The 18,363-nt window shown below is 43.0% G+C and overlaps 1 protein-coding gene across 19 annotated transcripts in view; it reads right to left on the bottom strand.

Annotated features, from left to right (window-relative positions):
• ARHGAP32 (Rho GTPase activating protein 32) overlaps positions 1 to 14,894 on the bottom strand; it is a 256,016-nt gene extending 241,122 nt beyond the window's left edge. For 5 of the 19 annotated variants that reach the window (XM_057747413.1, XM_057747416.1, XM_057747418.1 and 2 more), the window contains exons 1-4: positions 14,431 to 14,893; positions 9,264 to 9,408; positions 8,866 to 9,028; positions 2,926 to 3,088 (exon numbers count right to left, since the gene is read on the bottom strand). Coding sequence is in view for 4 of the 19 variants with exons in the window: in XM_057747399.1 (XP_057603382.1) it covers positions 2,926 to 2,945 (20 nt within the window). In the remaining 15 variants the exon portion in view is untranslated. Of the gene's footprint in view, positions 1 to 901; positions 921 to 2,925; positions 3,089 to 8,865; positions 9,029 to 9,263; positions 9,409 to 14,430 lie in introns of those variants that run through there. The other 14 variants (XM_057747414.1, XM_057747415.1, XM_057747417.1 and 11 more) reach the window with 7 other exon arrangements.
• Between the last annotated feature and the right edge of the window lie 3,469 nt (positions 14,895 to 18,363).

Below are 18,363 nucleotides of genomic sequence, written 5' to 3'. Positions count from 1 at the left end.
AAAATTAACTCAAATTGGATTAAAGATCCAAATAAAAGAGCTAAAACTACAAAGCTCTTAGAAGAAAACATAAGGGAAAAACTTCATGACACTGGATTTGGCAATGATTTCTTGGATGTGACACCAAAAGCACAGGCAACAAAAGACAAAATAGATAAGTTGGACTTCATCAAAATTAGCACTGTTGTGCATCAAAGGACACTATCGACAGAGTGAAAAGGCCTCCCACAGAATGGAAGAAAATATTTGAAACCACATCTGGTAAGAGACTGGTGTCCAGAATACACAAACAGCTCCACCAAGTCAACAACAATAGGCCTGATTTTAAAAAATGGACAGGGACTTTCCTGGCAGTTCAGTGGTTAAGACTCCACGCTTCTACCACAGGGGACGTGGGTTCCATCTCTGGTCAGGGAACTAAGATCCACACACAGCATGGCTCGGCCAAAAAATAAAAATGAAAAGTAAAAAATGGACAAAGGACTTGAATAGATATTTCTCTACAGATGATACAAAAATTGACAAGTTTCTGAAAATTATGCTCAACTCACTACAACTAAGCAAATGCAAATCAAAACCACGAGATATCACTTCACATCCATAAGGATGGCTACAAGCAAAAAAAGAAAAAGAAAGAGAGGAAGGAAAAGAAAAACCAGAAAATTACAAGTGTTGATGAGGATGTGGAGAAATCAGAACACTTGTGCACTGTTGGTGGCAATGTGAAATGGTACGGCTGCTGTCAAAAACATTATGGCAGTTTCTCAAAAAGTTAAAAACAGAATTACCATACAATTCAGAAACTTTACTCCTAGGTTTATATACAACATAGTTGAACCTTGAGGACATTATGCTAAGTCAGTCAGTCACGAAAAGATAAACAGTGTATGATTCCACTCACATGAGGTATCTAAAGTAGTCAAATTCATAAAAACAGAAAGTAGAACAGTGGGTACCAGGCGCTGCAGGGAGGGAGAAATGAGGTGTTATTTAATTGGCACAGAGTGTCAGTTCTGCGGGATGAAAAAGTTCTGGAGATCTGTTTCACAACAATGTGAATATACTTAAAACTACTAGACACATAAAAATGGTTAAGATAGTAAATTTTGTTATGTAAATTTACCACAAAAAAAAATAGTATGAGTAACTACTTCATGAGGCAATTGTGATGATAAACCAGCTAATACACATAAGGGGCTTAGAATAGTTTCTGCCATATCAATAATAAATAAATGTTAGCAGTAATAGCAGCTACAGATAATATTAAAAAGACAGCTATATATCATTTAGTGACACTGAATCATGAATTGAGAATTACAAAATTTAAAAAAAGCTTTCCTTGAAAATCAAGCAAGAGAGTTGAGTAAGAATAGTAGCAAGAGCGTTTGATAAGTATAGTAGAAATACAGAACCTCTGATGGTTCTTGATCAGCTGGAGTAAACATAATAAAACTTTAAGGAGGTAGGTATAGCAATCTAGTACAAAGGAACACAAAATCAAGTCTAGAAAAATTAATAAAGAAATTGAGAATGGTGCTACAGTGATGTTCCAACCATGCCTTGGAACTCAAAAACAAGGCAAAAGAGAGCTGGTATTAGAATGCAAAGCAACCATCCCTTCAAATCTGTGCTTTAACCAATAAACACAATTCCTCATAGAAGTTATCTTGGTTAGCACGTCAATACCAAAATGCCAGCTTAGTTTCATATATTTCACATTTTTATCCAATAAATAAAAATAAGCATTAAAATAAAAAATGCCCAACCTTTCTTCACTCAGCCTTTAGCTCTAAATCCCAGATTCTCTAGAAGCAACACAGAATTGAAATGAATAAACAGCTAATGTCATTGAGAACCTGTTTCCAAGTAGGGAGTAGGACAAATGATGTCTCATACATTCTAGCACTTATCACCATGATGCGGCTGGCTAAATACACAAACACACACATACCCAAAGTAAAACCCTGACTACTTAAAACCTTTAGAGCAGGGTTTCTCAACTACTGACATTTAGACCAGATAATGGGGGGAGGGGAGAACTGGTACGGAGAGGAAGCCTGTCCTGTGCATGAGTAACAGAGAATTACTTATTCCAAATGTAAGAATATACGTCTGCGAAACATCCCTTTCTCAGCTCAAGTTAAATGTTCAGAAATCATTTCCCATTATTTATAGACTAGCACTGAGGAAAAGCACAAGTACTCTGAGGGTAAACAGACCTAGATTTGAATTCTGAATCAATCCAGCACTTAGGTAACCTGAGTAAGTGACCACACATTTCTGAGGTTTAAATAAAGTAACATTTGTAAAGATCAATACAAAATGGGCACTAAACTAAAAGGGAAGTGAATTTATACTTACATGCCAGAACTTTTTTTTTTTTTATCATAACTGGTTTAGGAAAGAAAGATTTCTAAAATGTATCGCACATTTTCCTGCTTTAACGTAATCTAACCTTTTATAAACAATGCAGGGTGACCATTTCAGACGGACACCACTGTAACAACTCAATATGACACTAATCTAGGGGAGAGAGCTATCAAAACGGATAACACACAATTAAGTTGCAAGACACTGGATGAATTGTTTGAATCCAATAAAAAATGATACCACTTAACAGGGATTAAATGTCAAGTTGAGTCTTTAGGTTAAAAAGTAACAATAAAGGGAAACAACATAACAGAAGTTGGGACAGAAAAACTCTAAAAAAGGTAATTGCCTGCATGCCCTAAATGAACCTGAAGTGAGAGGCTGTCTAAAAAAAAAAATACAAGAAAAAGAATTTGGGTTAGTAAAGAGATGCCAGAATGAGTCAGAAGAATAGAGTTCTAGTTTCAACTGCCCTACTTGAGTAAGAATGTGTAGTTAGATTAAGCCACTTAACCTGGATCTATATCCTCATTAATAAGAAGGGCGCAAACCTACTTTGACATCTCCAACATCATCAGGTGGACCAAATATTAAGGTTGATAAAAATGCTCTTGGGCTTCCTAGGTGGCGCAGTGGTTAAGAATCCGCCTGACAATGCAGAGGTCACGGGTTCGATCCCAGCTCCAGGAAGATCCCACATGCCACAGAGCAACTAAGCCTGTGTGCCAAAAAAAAAAATTAAATTAAAAATGCTCTCAAAGCTGTATGTAAACACTTGATACCGGACTGCTGTATGCTGACCTGCACAGTCACCACACAGCAGTCTAGAGCAGGATTTCTCAGTCTTTTGCACTTAGGACACATACAGAAAATGACAGTACTGATACCAGCACACTGCAGCAAGTAAGCCATGCTGCTGGTGGCCAACAGTGATCAGCAGAAGCTCTTGCCACTCTGTTGCTGACAATCCTCTCTGAGGAATAAAGAGGTCAGTGTTTCTGCCCTATCTGTAACACATTCAGAGCCTTGTCTGGTACACCAGTTATGAAGCTCTAATTAAAATGCGATGTCTAATTTGGAACACTGTAAGAGGGAACTTAACTTTTTCCACAATAACCGGCTCTGAGAAACAGAATCAAGACCAGGGTCTGATGATGACAGAACAGTACTACCTTGGATCTAAGAAACAGGAACCCCTGTTCTACACCCAGATCTTTGAAGGGCCAGGCACTGGCCTCCCTCAGACCACACACCCTTGACCACACATGGGGCCAGCTGTTCTGAGGACCTAAAAGGTACGCCTAACTGCAGCCTATACACCCCAGCCCTCATCTTGCCAGGATCCCAGAATTTCCTGCCTACTTCTAGGGTTTGCTCAGGTCTCTTCCCTAAGTTGATCCTCCCAACGGCAGATGACCCCACCATCAGTATTTACATCCCTGGGTCCAAGGGATGATCAAAGAGCTGCTGAAAGGTGTATGGGGACGCATGGATTCAAGCGTCCACATGTGCACACATGCAAAAAGTCCCTCATGCAAGGAGCCCGGAGGGAGACGGGAATCTTAGGTTGAAGATTGGGTCTTTGCCCTTTACCTTGTTCTAGAGCAGAACTCACAGGAGTCTGAGAATTCCCTGTTTGACCCTGATTTAGGTTGTTATGGCGTTTTCTTTGTTAAGGCAGGCAATGGAACATCTGTATCAATTAGCTTGATTCATAACTTGTAAATAGCTCCTCTAGCTAAAAACCTTAGTCATATGAGGAACATTTGAAGAAAATAAGTATATTTAGCCTGGAAAGAGAAAAAAGTTGGTGGGAAGATCAAAGAACCAGCCATTTTTCACATGACAGCTGAAGGCTATCATGTGAAAAACAGAGCAGATCTGTGTGGTGTTGGAAATGCAGGCAGATACGTTCTACTCTAATATAAGGAGGTATTTTAAACAATAAGAACTCCTTTTAAAAAGAACTGGGCAACAACAAGGTCCTACTGCATAGCACAGGAAATTATATTCAATATCTTGTGATAAACCACAATGGAAAAGAAAATGAAAAAGACTGTGTATATATTTGTATAACCGAGTTACTTTGCCATATAGCAGTAATTAACACAACACTGTAAATCAACTATACTTCAATTTAAAAAAAAAGAACTGGGCTGTCAGGTGAGTAACTGAGTTTTCAGACACTGAAAACACAGAAGCAGAGGGCATGTGCTTCTCTTCCAAGGATAACGTGGAAGGAACTCCAATATGGGAAAAGGTAAGACCATATATGACCGAGGCCTATATAACTGCAGTATGAACAGGTAGCAGAGACAAGTGGTATGAGATACAAGGCAAAATGGAAGTTAAACCCTGAAGTAACCTTTCTCTATTAAAAAGTCCCTGCTGTCAGCTTACCCTTGTCATTTGCCTCCTCACAAAAATCAAGGTAAATTCTCCCATTCTACAAAATTAATTAAGACTAAAGCAGCCTTGTCTCAAGGTATTTTTCCATCCTTCAGAAAATCATCACCTTCCCTGCGGCTCCCAGGACCCTATGATTTATCATTATCACTGAAAACCTTGTCTCCCATCCCCGCGATGGATGGCACCTCTCTGGCATCAACAAATATATATTAATAGGAACGCTATGGATTCATATCCAGACAGAGCCCTGAGACAGCTTGTAGAGAAAGAGACTGTAAATGTAAAACATAAGCAAATAAATAAACTAAAATGAAGAAAATAAAATGGGGTAATACAGAAGAGAGACTAGGATACTACATGTATACAGGCAATCACAAAGGCCTCTCTGGAGTAGGAGAAGGCAGTCACACAAAGATCTGAAGGAAGTACATTCCAAGCAAAAGGAACAGCAACTGTAAATCCCTGAAAGGTACATGCTTAGCTTCTTCAAGGGATACGGAAGAGCATCATCCACTATAAACCTACCAGAATGGCCAAAATCCAGAACGCTCATACCACCAAGTGCGTCAAGGACACACAGGAACATGGGACAACAGGAACTCTCCTTTGCTGCTGGTGGGAATGCAGCCACTTTGGAAAACAGTTTGGCAGTTTCTTATAAAACAAAACACACGTTTACCATACAATCCCACAATCACACTCCTTGGTATTTACCCAAAAGAGCCGAAAGCTTATGTCCACAAAAAACCTGCACACAGATGTTTATAGCAATTTTATTCATAACTACCAAAACTTGGAAACAACCAAGATGTCCTTCCACAAGTGAACAGATAAACTGTGGTACATCCAAACAATGGAATATTATTCGGTGCTAAAAAGAAATGAGCTATCAAACCGTGAAAAGACATGGAAGAAAGTGAAATACATATTACTAAGTGGAAGAAGCCAATCTGAAAAAGCTACCTACTGTATGATTCCAACTATAAGACATGGTGGAAATGGCAAAACTATGGAGTCATTAAACAGACCACGAGCAGCCAGGGGATGGGAGCTGGGGAGAGGGGAAGGATGAACAGGCAGAGCACGAGGGATTTTTAGGGCAGCGAAAACTACTCTGTGTGACCCTATAATGGTGGATATATGTCATTATAAATTTGTCCAAAACCACAGAATGTACAACACCAAGAATTAATCCTAATAAAACTATGGACTTTGGGTGGTAATAGCATGTTATTGTAGGTTCATCAGTTGTAACACATGTTCCACTCTGGTGGGGACTGTGACTGTGTAAGGGCAGGCAGTATATGGGAAATCTCTATACCTTCTGCTCAATTTTGCTAAGAGCCCAAAAGTGCTCAGAAAAAAAAACAAAACTCTGTTAAGAAAAAAAAAGAACATCATTGTGATTGCAGCCCCATGAACAAAGGAGAGAACAGAGGAAAGCAAGGCTGGAGAGTAAGCAAGGGGCCAGACCATGCACTGCAGACACTCTGGACGACATTTTCCTTTGTGGCTGGGGGCCGTCTTGTGCACTGCAGGATGCTCAGCAGCGTCCCTGGCTTCTACCCACCCACTAGATGCCAGCAGCACACTCACCGCACCACCTGACCCCCATCCTGACAACCAAAAATAACTCCAGACACTGACAACTGTCCCCTAAGGGCAGAATCTTCCCCAATTAAAAACCACTGAGGACGTCGCTGGTTGCCCAGTGGTTAAGATTCCATGCTCCCAATGCAGGGGGCCCAGGTTCGATCCCTGGGCAGGGAACTAGATCCCATGTGTGTGCTGCAACTAAGAGTTTGCATGCCACAACTAAGGAGCCCACGAGCTGCAACTAAAGAGCCCGTGAACAGCAATAAGACCTGGTGCAACCAAATAAATTAATTAAATTTTTTAAAAAAACTCGCTGATACAGGGCCTTGTAAGTGGCTACAGTGGAGGTTTTGTTTCCATAACAAACCTTTCAGTTTTAGTCAATTTTAGTTTTAGTGTTAAGTGTACTGGAAAGCCAGTAAACAGGTGATACAATCTGATTAACATTTAACATTATTTTCAGCTCCCGTGGACAGGACAGGTGAGGATAATAAGGGCAAGAGTAGAGGCAAGGAAGACTGCTGGCAATTTTTCAGAGGAGAAAGGATGCTAGCCTAGGTGTTAACAGTGAAAACACTGAGATGTGGTCAGGTCCAGTTTATATTCTGAAGGTGCAGCTGATGGGACTTAAAATGAGATGAGAAGGAGACAAATGGAGGATGACCCCAGGGGTTTTGGCCTGCACAACCGCGCAGACAGTGGTGTCACTTCACTTAAGACAGTAAAGACTTGGGAGGGGTAGAGGGAGGAGTAAATGAAAGAGTAATTCGCAGTTCTGCTTTGTTCATGTTACATCTGAAGTGTCTATTAGACATCCAAGTGGAGGAATGGCGTTAGATGAGTCTAGAGCTCAAGGGGGAAAGAAATCAGTACTACAGGTAGGAGTCCCCTCAGCACATAAATGGTATCTGAAACCATGAAAATGGATGAAATGACCCGAGGAAAGCCCACAGACACTCCAAATTTTAGAGTAGGGGGTGGGCAGAGATAAGCTGCAAAAAGACATAGAGAACAAGAGCTACGAGGTCAGAGAAAGTAGTCAGCCAATGTGAAATGCTGATGAGAGATCAATAAGACACAGACACTGCACTGATCACTGGCTTTGACATGATACAGGTCATTGCAGCCTTGATTAAAAACGTCAGTTCACTTTGGTGTACCTCAAAAGCTGGTACAAGAGTGTAAAGCAATTATATTCCAATAAAGAGCTAAAAAACAAAACAAAACAAAACAAAAAACAATGTCAGTGAGTGGAGAAACAAGAACTCAAATGGATCAGGCTAAAGAGAGAACCAGTAGCAAGGAAGCAGACAGCAAACATAAACATCTCCTGCTGCAAAAGGGAACAAAGAAATTGGGCAACAGCTGAAGGGAATCATAAGGTGGAGGAGAGGGTGGTTTAACAGAGGTGATTTATTCAGTTAAGGTATTAGTGGCTCCAACAAGACAAAACTGTATTCCTTTCTCACATAACCATCCAGAGATAAATGAGCAGCAGTAGATGGCTCTGCTCCACAAGATCATCCAAGGATCCATCTTACTGATTCATCGCCCCCTAAAGTGTTGCTTCCACCTGCAAGGTTGAGTAACATGTACCAGCATTACATTCTCCTGGCAGAAAGGGAAAAAAAGGAAGCAGAAAGCAATGTGCTTTCCTTTCTAAGGCCATGACGCAGAAATCGCTCACATCACTTCTCGTCATATTCATTTACCCAAACTTCGTCGTGTGGCCACATCTAGCTGTAAGAGGGAGGCTAGGAAATGTAGTCTAGCTGGGCATCCATGTGCCAGATAAAACCTGAGGGCCCTATTACTGAAATGAAGCTGCAAAGAATGGCATTTGGCAAACAATTAATCATCACTGCTGCAAGTAATATAGGGCACACCTGCATACTAAAAGAGATGATCCACTAAGGCGAGAATAATTTAAGGAAAAAAATAATGGGAGGAGTGAAAGTCTTAAGAAGGGAAAAATGAATGAGATCCAGGGCTCAGTTACTGCCCCAGAAGCAGGGACACTTTGGTCTCTTGTCACTTTTCAGAAGCAATGTTGCCCCCTGAATGCATTTCCAGCAAATTAAAGTAACCGTTCCTTCTGTCTAATAAATCAAGCAATTACACAGGATGAGTATAAAAATTTGCCCTGGATTGAGCAGTTCTCAATTGAGTTGTCTCCTAACAGGCCGATTCAAGGATGCTGCCTCTCTGTCAAAGAGAATATGACTAAATTTCAGAGCTGGAGGCAGTCTACAAAGCTCATTTTACAAATGTTCAAGGCCACAAAGTATCCTCTCCAACAGGACACTCCAGTCCTCAAACTGCCAGATCAGGGATCATACCACTGTCCTCTTGTCTACTCTTTTATAATATTCTTTTCCATGATATAGTTTATCTTCCCAGTGGAATGAACATTTCCTAAGGGCAGAGACTCAACGCCACCTCCTTTCATATCTGTGTTCCACTGTATTTAGCATGGTACAAAATACTCACTTGTACTCAATGGATACTTTTCAGTTCACTGATAAAAGAGATTTGGTTTCCCGCATCCTACAGGAGCCAGGATTGTTACCAAATCCGGAAGACCACTGGATGTCAAGTTCTCCTCAGGTAGAAGGTCAATGGAAACTGGGCAAATGCAAGAGGATGGTCCCTGCTTTAAAAAAAAAAATCAGAGAATCATGGAATTTTGGAGCGAGAAAGGACCTTAGAGACCTCTAGTCTGACCCCTCATTTTAGATATAAGGAAAATGAAGTTTAGAGAGATGAGGTTTAGAAAATGAGATTTAGACTCATTCAAAGTCACAGATTATTTACAGCAGAGCCCAAACAAGAACCCAGGTCCTCTGACTTCAAGTTCAAATCTTCTTTCTCTGTTAAAGATTCCTTACCTTTTTTATCTATCCTTAATATACTGGGTAATTACTAGTACACATAACATGTTCTTCAAAACTGTTGAAAATACTACTCATCTTCAGAATCCTTTTACCATATACATCTCCAATAAAAACAGGAACAGGAATTACTGTTTCCATCCTACACACAAGGGAATAAAAGCAGTGTTATTAAATGGCCTACCCAAGACCCCGAGGCTGAACCCCAGATAATTAAGATTTTACTATTTTAAGGGCAAATGAATGGAATATTTATTCTAGAATTCTTCCCCAGAGTGTGCTGCCTATCTTTCCTAACAGAGGCAATGTAAGCATATCATACTGTTTCCATGATGCATGAAGTCACATGTGCTTTTCCTCTCAGTGCTTTCCATCTCCACAGCCTCCAATACTAATGTATATCATGATCCACGGCATAAAATAAAGTAGTAAATGGATATACGATCATAAGCCAAATAACAGGATCTCCCTGAAAATCAGAATTCTACTTACACTGTGAACATTCTGGTTCACAAATTTCTTATGAGAAATTAAACCAAACACCTTGTTTCTCACTTCCTTTTACCTTTCTAAAACAATTTCCTTTAAATACCAAGAAAGTCCCCTTGTACATATGTACTATGAAACTGTAAACATTTATTTTACCAAATCTTTACATTTTGCTACCCTGAGGAATATTCCCTCTCAACCTTCATCTCTTCAAACAGGAAGTCAGTTGGTTTTGTTGTTCATATGCTTTAACCTCAAAAGAAAAATACTGTCTCCTCGTGACAGTGGGTCTTCTTTAGGTCTCTACTGTTTTTGAGGTGCTACAATTAGAACCCTGCAGTGTAGTTTTCCAGGGGCTGCAGCTCTACAGTTTGATGAAAGGCTCTCTGCCCCAACAAGGACAGCATGGGGACATTAGTGCCCTCCCATGTCTCCCTCGGATCATCCCACTGCATGTAAGCAACATCCGAGGTGTGAAACTGCACACTTTGTAGGATAGCAAGAGCCATACTGGCCCCAATTCTATTCTGTTTGACTCAGTCAGAACAACAGACTTTGTTTATTTGCTCACTCTTAGTTCAGGATTAATGTTAAATAAACCAGCACTTGAAGTTGGGAAGCACATACAACTTATCAATTGTAAGATAATTTAAACCAAATACTTCAGAAAACAGCTTAACATTGAAGCTTCTAGATAGTACACTAGGTCTATCTTCAGGAAAAAAAATTAAGATTTATGATTCCAGCTCTGAGGAGGATATTACAGAGATGCTAATGCAAATCATAAGGAAGACTTAGAGTGTCAAATGCATTAAAAAGGTTTTCTAACCCTGCCCTAATTTAATGTTTTTCCTCAAATATCTTTCTCAAAAAAAATAAAAAACAGGAAACACCAAAACCAAAATAGAACTGGTATTTAAATTCAGCTTGCACTACAGAGCACAGGGAGACCAGCTTGATGCTTTGTGAAGACTTAAAGGGGTGGGACAGGGAGGTTGAGAGGGAGGCTCAAGAGGGAGGGGATATGAGGACATATGTATACATGTGGCTCTTTCACTTTGTTGTACAGCAGAAACTGACACAATACTCTAAAGCAATTATGCTCCAATAAAGATTTTTTAAAAAAAGAATAAATTAAATAAATAAATAAATTCAGCTTGCAAACATACATTAGTACCAAGAAATTACCTGAAAAACAGAGCAGAATTATCTTTCCACCCATTCTTAATCATCTAAATAAGCAAGTGATTAATAAAAATACAGTACAACATATGAGAAATTTCTCAAGTTATTCCAATTATCAGCTGTTAACTAAACTAATGGTTTCAGTAAAGGAGAAAGTTCGTTAACAAGTAGCATTCCACTCAGGAGAACAGCTCTGTGATACTGGGGCACGGTGACACCCAATGTTTCAGGCACATTGTTTACACTAGAATTTATGATCACTACCATCTGTAACTTACTGAGCTCTTACTCCATGTCCATATCGTATTAAGCCTTGGCATGTAACAGTTCATTTAATCATCACTACAACCTTCTAAGACAGAGTCTATTGTCTCTGATTACAAAGGAGGTACCTGAACGCCAAGATGTTAATTCGTTTGTCCAGGATCAAAGTTTATATCACAGCTGGCACTCAAACACAAGTCTATCCGATTCCAAAGCAAAAATTAGTACCTTTCTAGGTACTTAACCCCTATAATGCTATGATAGGAAATAACTCTGTGCTCAGTAAAGCAAAAATTTTAAGTCCTAAATCAAAGACTGGCAGACTTTTTCTGTATAGGGCCAGGTAACAAAATTTGGGGGCTTTGCATACAATACTTTCTCTGTTGCAAGAAATCAACTCTGATGTTGTAATGCCAACACAGCCATAGATAATATATAAACAAGTGTGACCATATCCCAATAAAACTTTATGAGCACTGATATCTGAATTTCATGTAACTTGAAAATCATGAAATATTCTTTTTAATTTTTTCAACCATTTAAAAAATTTTTAATCATTCTTAGTTCATAGGCCATACAAAATACATGTAGGCCAGATCTGGCCTGCATACTGAATTTTGCCAACAATGTCTGTCCTAAATAAATTAGACAAATATAAAATATTTTTTACTAAACAGATCTTTTCATAACTCCTAATTTGTAATCTCCTTTAAAATTCTGAACTGATACTTTAAAGAAGCTCAAAGTCTCAATAATCTTGACATCTGTCCCAAAATATTCAAAAACTCCGGAGTCCAAAACTGTAGACACTACATATGGATTTCCTAAGAATGAGATAAAATCACAAAATTCTGGAACTCAAAGAGATCTAACACATTCTTATTCCTTATGTGCATTTTTTAAAACTGACATTAAGACATTTAAATACTAAGTTTCTAGGTAACGACAGTAATACCCTACACATATAAGAAGCATTATGAAGCATTTTCCCATCCTGTCTCCCATCTGACCCCTCCTCTATAAGAAAGACAGTGCAAGCCTTCTCATCCCCATTTTACACCTAAGGAAAACAGGCTCAGAAATGTAAATAACTTGCTCAAAGCAGCGATGAGGCCACACAGTTACTAAGCAGCAGAACTGCAACCACAACCTGATTTCAAGTACTTGCTGCTACTTCGATGGACATCAAATTTCACATTAATGGGTTAAACCCTAAAGATTTTCAAGAATATCAGTCAAAAATCTTTAAATGCAGTGAAAACGTTTAGTTCATCTCATTTGATTTCTCCTGCTTATCAGTCTTCTGAAGGATACAGCTGCTAATCCTTGACATTTATTACATGAATTTACAATCAATAGTGAATCTATGTGTACTGTGCAGACAATACACCCAGAAGAACTTAACTGTTGAACAAGTCATCTAAAGAGAGAATAAGAGAAAGAGAACTGGAGATGAATGAATTGCCATTAAAGTCTTAGCCCAACTGTGGAATGGCTTCTGGTGACTGGAAAATAATGTGGGGGGTTAGGAAAACAAAACAAAAGGAACATAACTACTGGAATTCAAACCAACATCAAAGACTCTAATGACAGTTGAGCCTGCCTGGCTGCTTCTTGGTCTCGCCCTAGAAAACAAAAAGTTATATAACCAAAGAAGGTTCTCCCAACTAACATTTCCTCTGTGGCCCACTTACACCCTATTACCCACCTCAACCTGCTATCACCATACAGTAAACTGGGCTTCCACCCCAGCTAGGGCTGGACAAGTCTCTGTCCAAAGTGCTGCTTTATTCCACGGACTACAGTAGGGACGATGGTATGACGATAACCAGCTTGAGCACAGTTCCCACCTCACGCAGTGCTACAGACTTACTCCATAAAGCATCACTACACACCCAATTTTAGGAATGAAGTAGACTCCAGATATTCCTGAAAATGGAAATCACCACATCATAATATCCCATCTTTACAAACAGCCCTATTAAAAAAGAATTCACACCAATGAGTGCTTGAAAAACTTTGAGGTCATGTTGTAGCAGCAATTAAAGCTTCTATTTCCTTCACTCTTGAGTCCAAGGACCAAATGTCAAGATTCCGAGTTAGATTTCAATTAACCCAATAAGAAAAAGTATATTAATGAATAACAACCAACACTACCCAAAAAAATTACAACTTCAATTACTGATTCAAACTAGCGCATTTTTTGGACTCTAAGAGCCAAGGTACTCTAACACCATATGCCATTTTTCTTCCAATCGAAATACAAACATAGACAACGTCTACAAAAGCAACCAATCTATCAGAAGTTATTCCCATTCAGACTGACTTAAAAGGTCTAAATCTGTGCCAAACAAAACTCTGAAAGAATGGAAATTAAAAGAGATGCTGACAACGATGCAATGTGGCCCAGGTGCTAGCTACCCATGTAGCATCATGCAGTGCCCCAAGCAGTTTAAAAGCAGACTGCAATTCTGCATGCAGATCAAAATTATAATTATCCAAATTCTATTTCCTAAAAGATAACTATCAAACTGCATCCCAAGCATCCTGCTGGGGGTCTCCTCCTTCCCTCCATCTTCTTTCAGCTTCAGCAACAGAAGGTGGAGTTATAAAGGGTCCAGAAGTAGACTACAACTAAGAAATCAGGTTTGACTTTCCCTCTCTACCGTTGCTTGACATCTGTGTGCGTAATTTTTTAATATGAATATTTACTCAAGTCAACAAACGAGAAAGGCAAGACGGGGCGGGGGGGGGGGGTTGGCGGGGGAGTCCAAGGGGGGAAAAGGGCACTAAGTCACCAGCACCGTCCAGTGTGTAGCGGCAACTTCAGCCCATTAGAAAGATGAGAGGGAAAACTCCACGGGCGCGCCGGCGAGCACGGCGGCGGGTGGGGGGAGGGCGGACACGCGAGGGCGCCCCCCGGAGCCCCCAGGCCAGTCGCCCCGCGTCTTGGGCCCGAAGCGCCGCAGCAGGCCAGGAACCACCCGGCCCGGTCCGCCGAGGCGGCGGGGAGGCGGCGGCCCGAGCGCAGTCCGCCCCAGGAGGCCGGGGAGGGAGTCAGGGGGAACGGAGGAAACCCGAGATGGCCTTCTAAGAACATTCGATCCCGAACCTTCACTTTAAAAAGAATTTCTCCCGACAAGGAAAGCCAGGCCCCCGCAGCCTTCCCCTGCGGCGCCTGCCCACGTCACCGGCGCCCCCGGCCCTCCCGCGGCCCCCGCCTTACCGAGCCCCGCGGCTCCGCCGCGCCGCCGCGGCGTCGCTGCGCCCCGCTCGCGGCTCCGTGTCTGCCCTGCGGGGCGCCGGGCCCGACGCCCTCCTCCTCCGCCTCCTCGTCCTCGTCCCGGTCCTCGCAGACGCCGAGCACCGCCCGCGCGCCGAGCCTATCGCCTGGCCGCCCAGGGCAGCCGCGGGGGCTCGGCCGGGCGCCCCCCGCGCCAGCGCCTCATCCCGCCGCGCCGCCCCGTCAGGCTCGGGGGCGGGGACGCCGGGCTCCGGGCCGCGGCCTCGGAGTCCCCACCTCCGACCCGCACCGCGCTTGCCCTCCCCCCGGCCAAGTCGGCCCCGGCGACGCGGTCCTCGGGCTCCGAGCCCCTCGCCCGCCGCCTTCGGGCCGCCCCCGCAGCGCCCCCGCCCCGCTCGCGGCGCGCGCCCGCCCGAGCCCGCCGCCGGCCCGGCCTCCGCCTCCCGCGCTCCGCCTCCTCCTGCGCCCGCGACGCCCGCAGCGGGGAGAAGAGGCGCGCCGCCGCGGCCGCGGGCACCAGCACGCGCGAGGAGGGCGGGCGGAGCGCGCGCGCGGCCGAGGGCGGCGGGGGCGCGCCCGGGCCTCGCCTGCTGTTGTCCCGGGAGCGCACGTGCGCGGCGGGGGGGGGCGGCGGCGAGGGGCGCGCGGCTCGCCCTCCCGGAGGCTCCGGGGCCCTTGGGGCGCGGGAAGGGGGCCGGGACGGCGCCTCCGGGGTTCGGGCGAGGTCTGCAGATTCGGCTTCTGCACTGTGCTGCGGTGCAAAAACACAAAACCTGCCGCAGTAGCGGCAACGCCAGGAAGAGACATCCTTTGAGACTACGGCAGTGGCTCCTCTCCACTCCCAGCTGACCCCTGGGTACTGTCACTGCGCGGCGGAGGAGAGGGGGCGTTGCCGCAAGCCGGGAAGCTCCTGGTCTCTCCATCGCTTGTGCATTTTGGTCTAAAAACAACTCGCATCGGTTATTATTTGGAATCTGGGCCTAAAAGTTCCTTCGGTTGTCTTCTTCATTCAGAGTAATGGACCAGAAGATTGGAAGTGAGTGACCTGGCAGGGGAGAGAAAGGACACGCAAGGTGAAAAGAGTAGCAACCCCCAAAGGTGCGTGGCCAAGAGACAAGTGAACCCCTGCCAGTGGATGGCACTGCCCTTGGTTCTCCCCCTGCTCCTTTTGTTCAGCCTCTAAAGGCTACGCAGCACTTCGACCTGCAACAAGCGTCTGTGTAACAGAAGAGATCTTGACATTCTGCCCTCTTCTGTTTTGATCTTTTTCTTTTATATATGTACCTTTCACTCTTTCTGACTCCTTTGGGATCTAAATGTTGGGGAGGGTGTAAACCTACACAATTTAACTCAGTACTCAAACCCACCCATACCAAATACTGCATCATCTAACGTCACTGCAGTAATTCGGGTCCACTCAGCATTTAGTCATTTCAGTGGGAGTCACTGAATGTAAAACGTGGCATTGACCACAGTTAGAAGAATTTCAAGGGCACGGACATGAAGCAGATTTCACCACATCCTGGAAAGAAGTTAGGGAGTGAACATGTACAATAATCTCACTCTTGCCAGCTTCAGTATAACCAGTTTCTATAAAGACCAAGATTCTAGATGTTTTCTAGCAGAGAAGGAGGGAAGGGATGGAACAAGATTCCCATAGAAGCACAGACTTGGATGGGAAAATTTAAAGACGTGTACTTTAAAGAAATGTATCCTGGTATGGTAGCCATCTACTTGAAGCAGGTACAGTTAGGATCTGTAATGGTCTTACTGGGTACTTCTAAGTGCTGGAGAAACAGCCAGGTGAACGAAGAAAACTAGAGACCTGCAGCTTCACACAAACCCATATTTTAAAAATTACTCTTTCTCCATACTGCAGGAGTTCCATGGGTTCACCCTTTGACCATAGAGAGCCATCTCTGCCAGAGAGACATGCATATGCAGAGAGGAATTTAATAGCTTGTATTGTTCCCAGGGATTGGTGAGCATGAAACATAAAATCTCCTGTGATCTCAAGAGGAGGTCAGGATGGGACATTAGACCAAGTCACCATGTCTCTTGTCCCTTGGCTACTCTCAACTAAGATAATGACATTCTGTATTCTTTCAGAAAGACTTCACATCCCAGAGTTTGGCCATCACACCCCCAAATTCAGCTATACTCGCCAAATGTTAAATGGTTTATGCTCAGCTGGTGGAGAAGGTGGGAATCTATACATACATTGGATGACACAGATATTCTATTTCAGAGTCTCAAAACATCTTGGTAACTTTCCCCTCATTGGTATTCTGTCTAGTTCAGAGAAAGAATAAATGGATTCCTTCTGTGTATTCCAGATGTCAGGGGTGTCTGAGCGAGCTCAAGGATGCCGATGCTCCTTACTCTCCTTCTGAGCCAGCACTCTCCTCCTTGGAAAGAAGCATCCAGGTAGCCTAGGAATAAGTAGTTATTCTGGCTATACCTGCAGATGAACTAAAGACTGTGATTTCCTGGCAACTCTGCTGCCATCTGAACTTGGTACTGCAGAGTTGTGTAACTAATTACCTCTGCCCTAATAACACCTTGAGTGACTCAATACATATATTCCAATAATTGCAACATTCCCTAAAAAAGAAAAAGCCTGTCTGGATGTAAAATGTTAAATTACTGCATTTGTTATGGTTTGATTCACTATTCTAAAGGTGAGGGGCAGGAGACGAGAAAAAAGGTAAATTCCCTCTATCTCTGAAGCTGTCGGAGGCCTCCACCTGGCCTCCTTTCTCGGCCTTGGCACTGTCCTCTTCCGGACAGTAGCATCTGGGCTCACTGCTGGCATCTCAGATCTGTTGCACTGCAGTCCCCTCCAGGCACTGAAGCAGCGTCACGGTGCAGACGAGTCGAGCCAGCACGGAGGGCAGCCACAGAGACGACTGCATTGCTTGCCTAACCTTGAGTTTGAGAGAGAGCCTGGGAATTTGAGCAAAGGAGAGAGAGGAAGCTTATTCTCATCCCCAAATTGAAGGTTCAACAGCTGGCTTCAGAAAAATGAGTTACTGAAAGCTAGCCAGGCTTAAGAGAGAATTTCCCAAAGTGACATTTGACATTGCCTTGTTTATTTACTTTTTTCCTGGCCAAGGCGCCAGCTCCATATTGTGTCCCCATTAAACAGGATAACAAAATAGGTCTTTGAAAAAGGTGTGTTATCTGCGTGTAGCATCCTCCTAGCTAATCTGGATGCCCACAGACTAGCCTCTTTAAGCCTTGAACACTTTACAAGAAACTACTATTGGGCAACATTTTAGGAAGTAGTCAGTAGTGCTGAATCCCCAAGGCAGTCATTGAAATGATAAACTTTCCATCTTCTGTCCTCTCCCAGTCACATTTTGGTTCATTAGCCTCTATCAACAATAATTTAGAACTTTTGGCAGTTCTCCCACAAAGATTTTTTTTCAGACTCTAAATCTTAACACCAGCTGTACCTATCTACTTAACCTGCTTTTGAATGTTTAGCCAGATAGTTGCTTCTTTGCTGTCTCCTCCATTGGGTCCTTCTCCACTTCCAGAATTCTAAATATCAACTGCCCCAGGGCTCTGATCTTGGGTCTTTCCTCTTTTGTTTCTACAGGACCTCCCAGGGCAGTCTCCTCCAGCCCTTGCCTTTAAATAGCTTCCATTCACTGATGTATATCTTTAACCCTGACCTCTCACCAGCACTCCAGACTCTTATATTCAGCTGCCTCCGTAACATCTCTGTTTGAATATCTCAAACTTCATGTGTCCAAAGCAGAACGCTTGACTTTACATGTTAAAACCAACATCCAAAATTGCTTCCTTCAAGTCTTCCCTGTCTCAGGACAAAAACAGCTTTCTCTCAAACACCACATTCATTTTAACAGGAAATTCTTCCACTTCTACCTTCAAAACATACTGAATCCA

The sequence above is a fragment of the Hippopotamus amphibius genome, chromosome 9, assembly GCF_030028045.1.
Source record: "Hippopotamus amphibius kiboko isolate mHipAmp2 chromosome 9, mHipAmp2.hap2, whole genome shotgun sequence".
Taxonomy (NCBI): Eukaryota; Metazoa; Chordata; class Mammalia; order Artiodactyla; family Hippopotamidae; genus Hippopotamus; species Hippopotamus amphibius.
The sequence above is the reverse complement of the archived record's forward strand: the minus strand, read 5'-3'. Positions and strand labels throughout refer to the sequence as shown.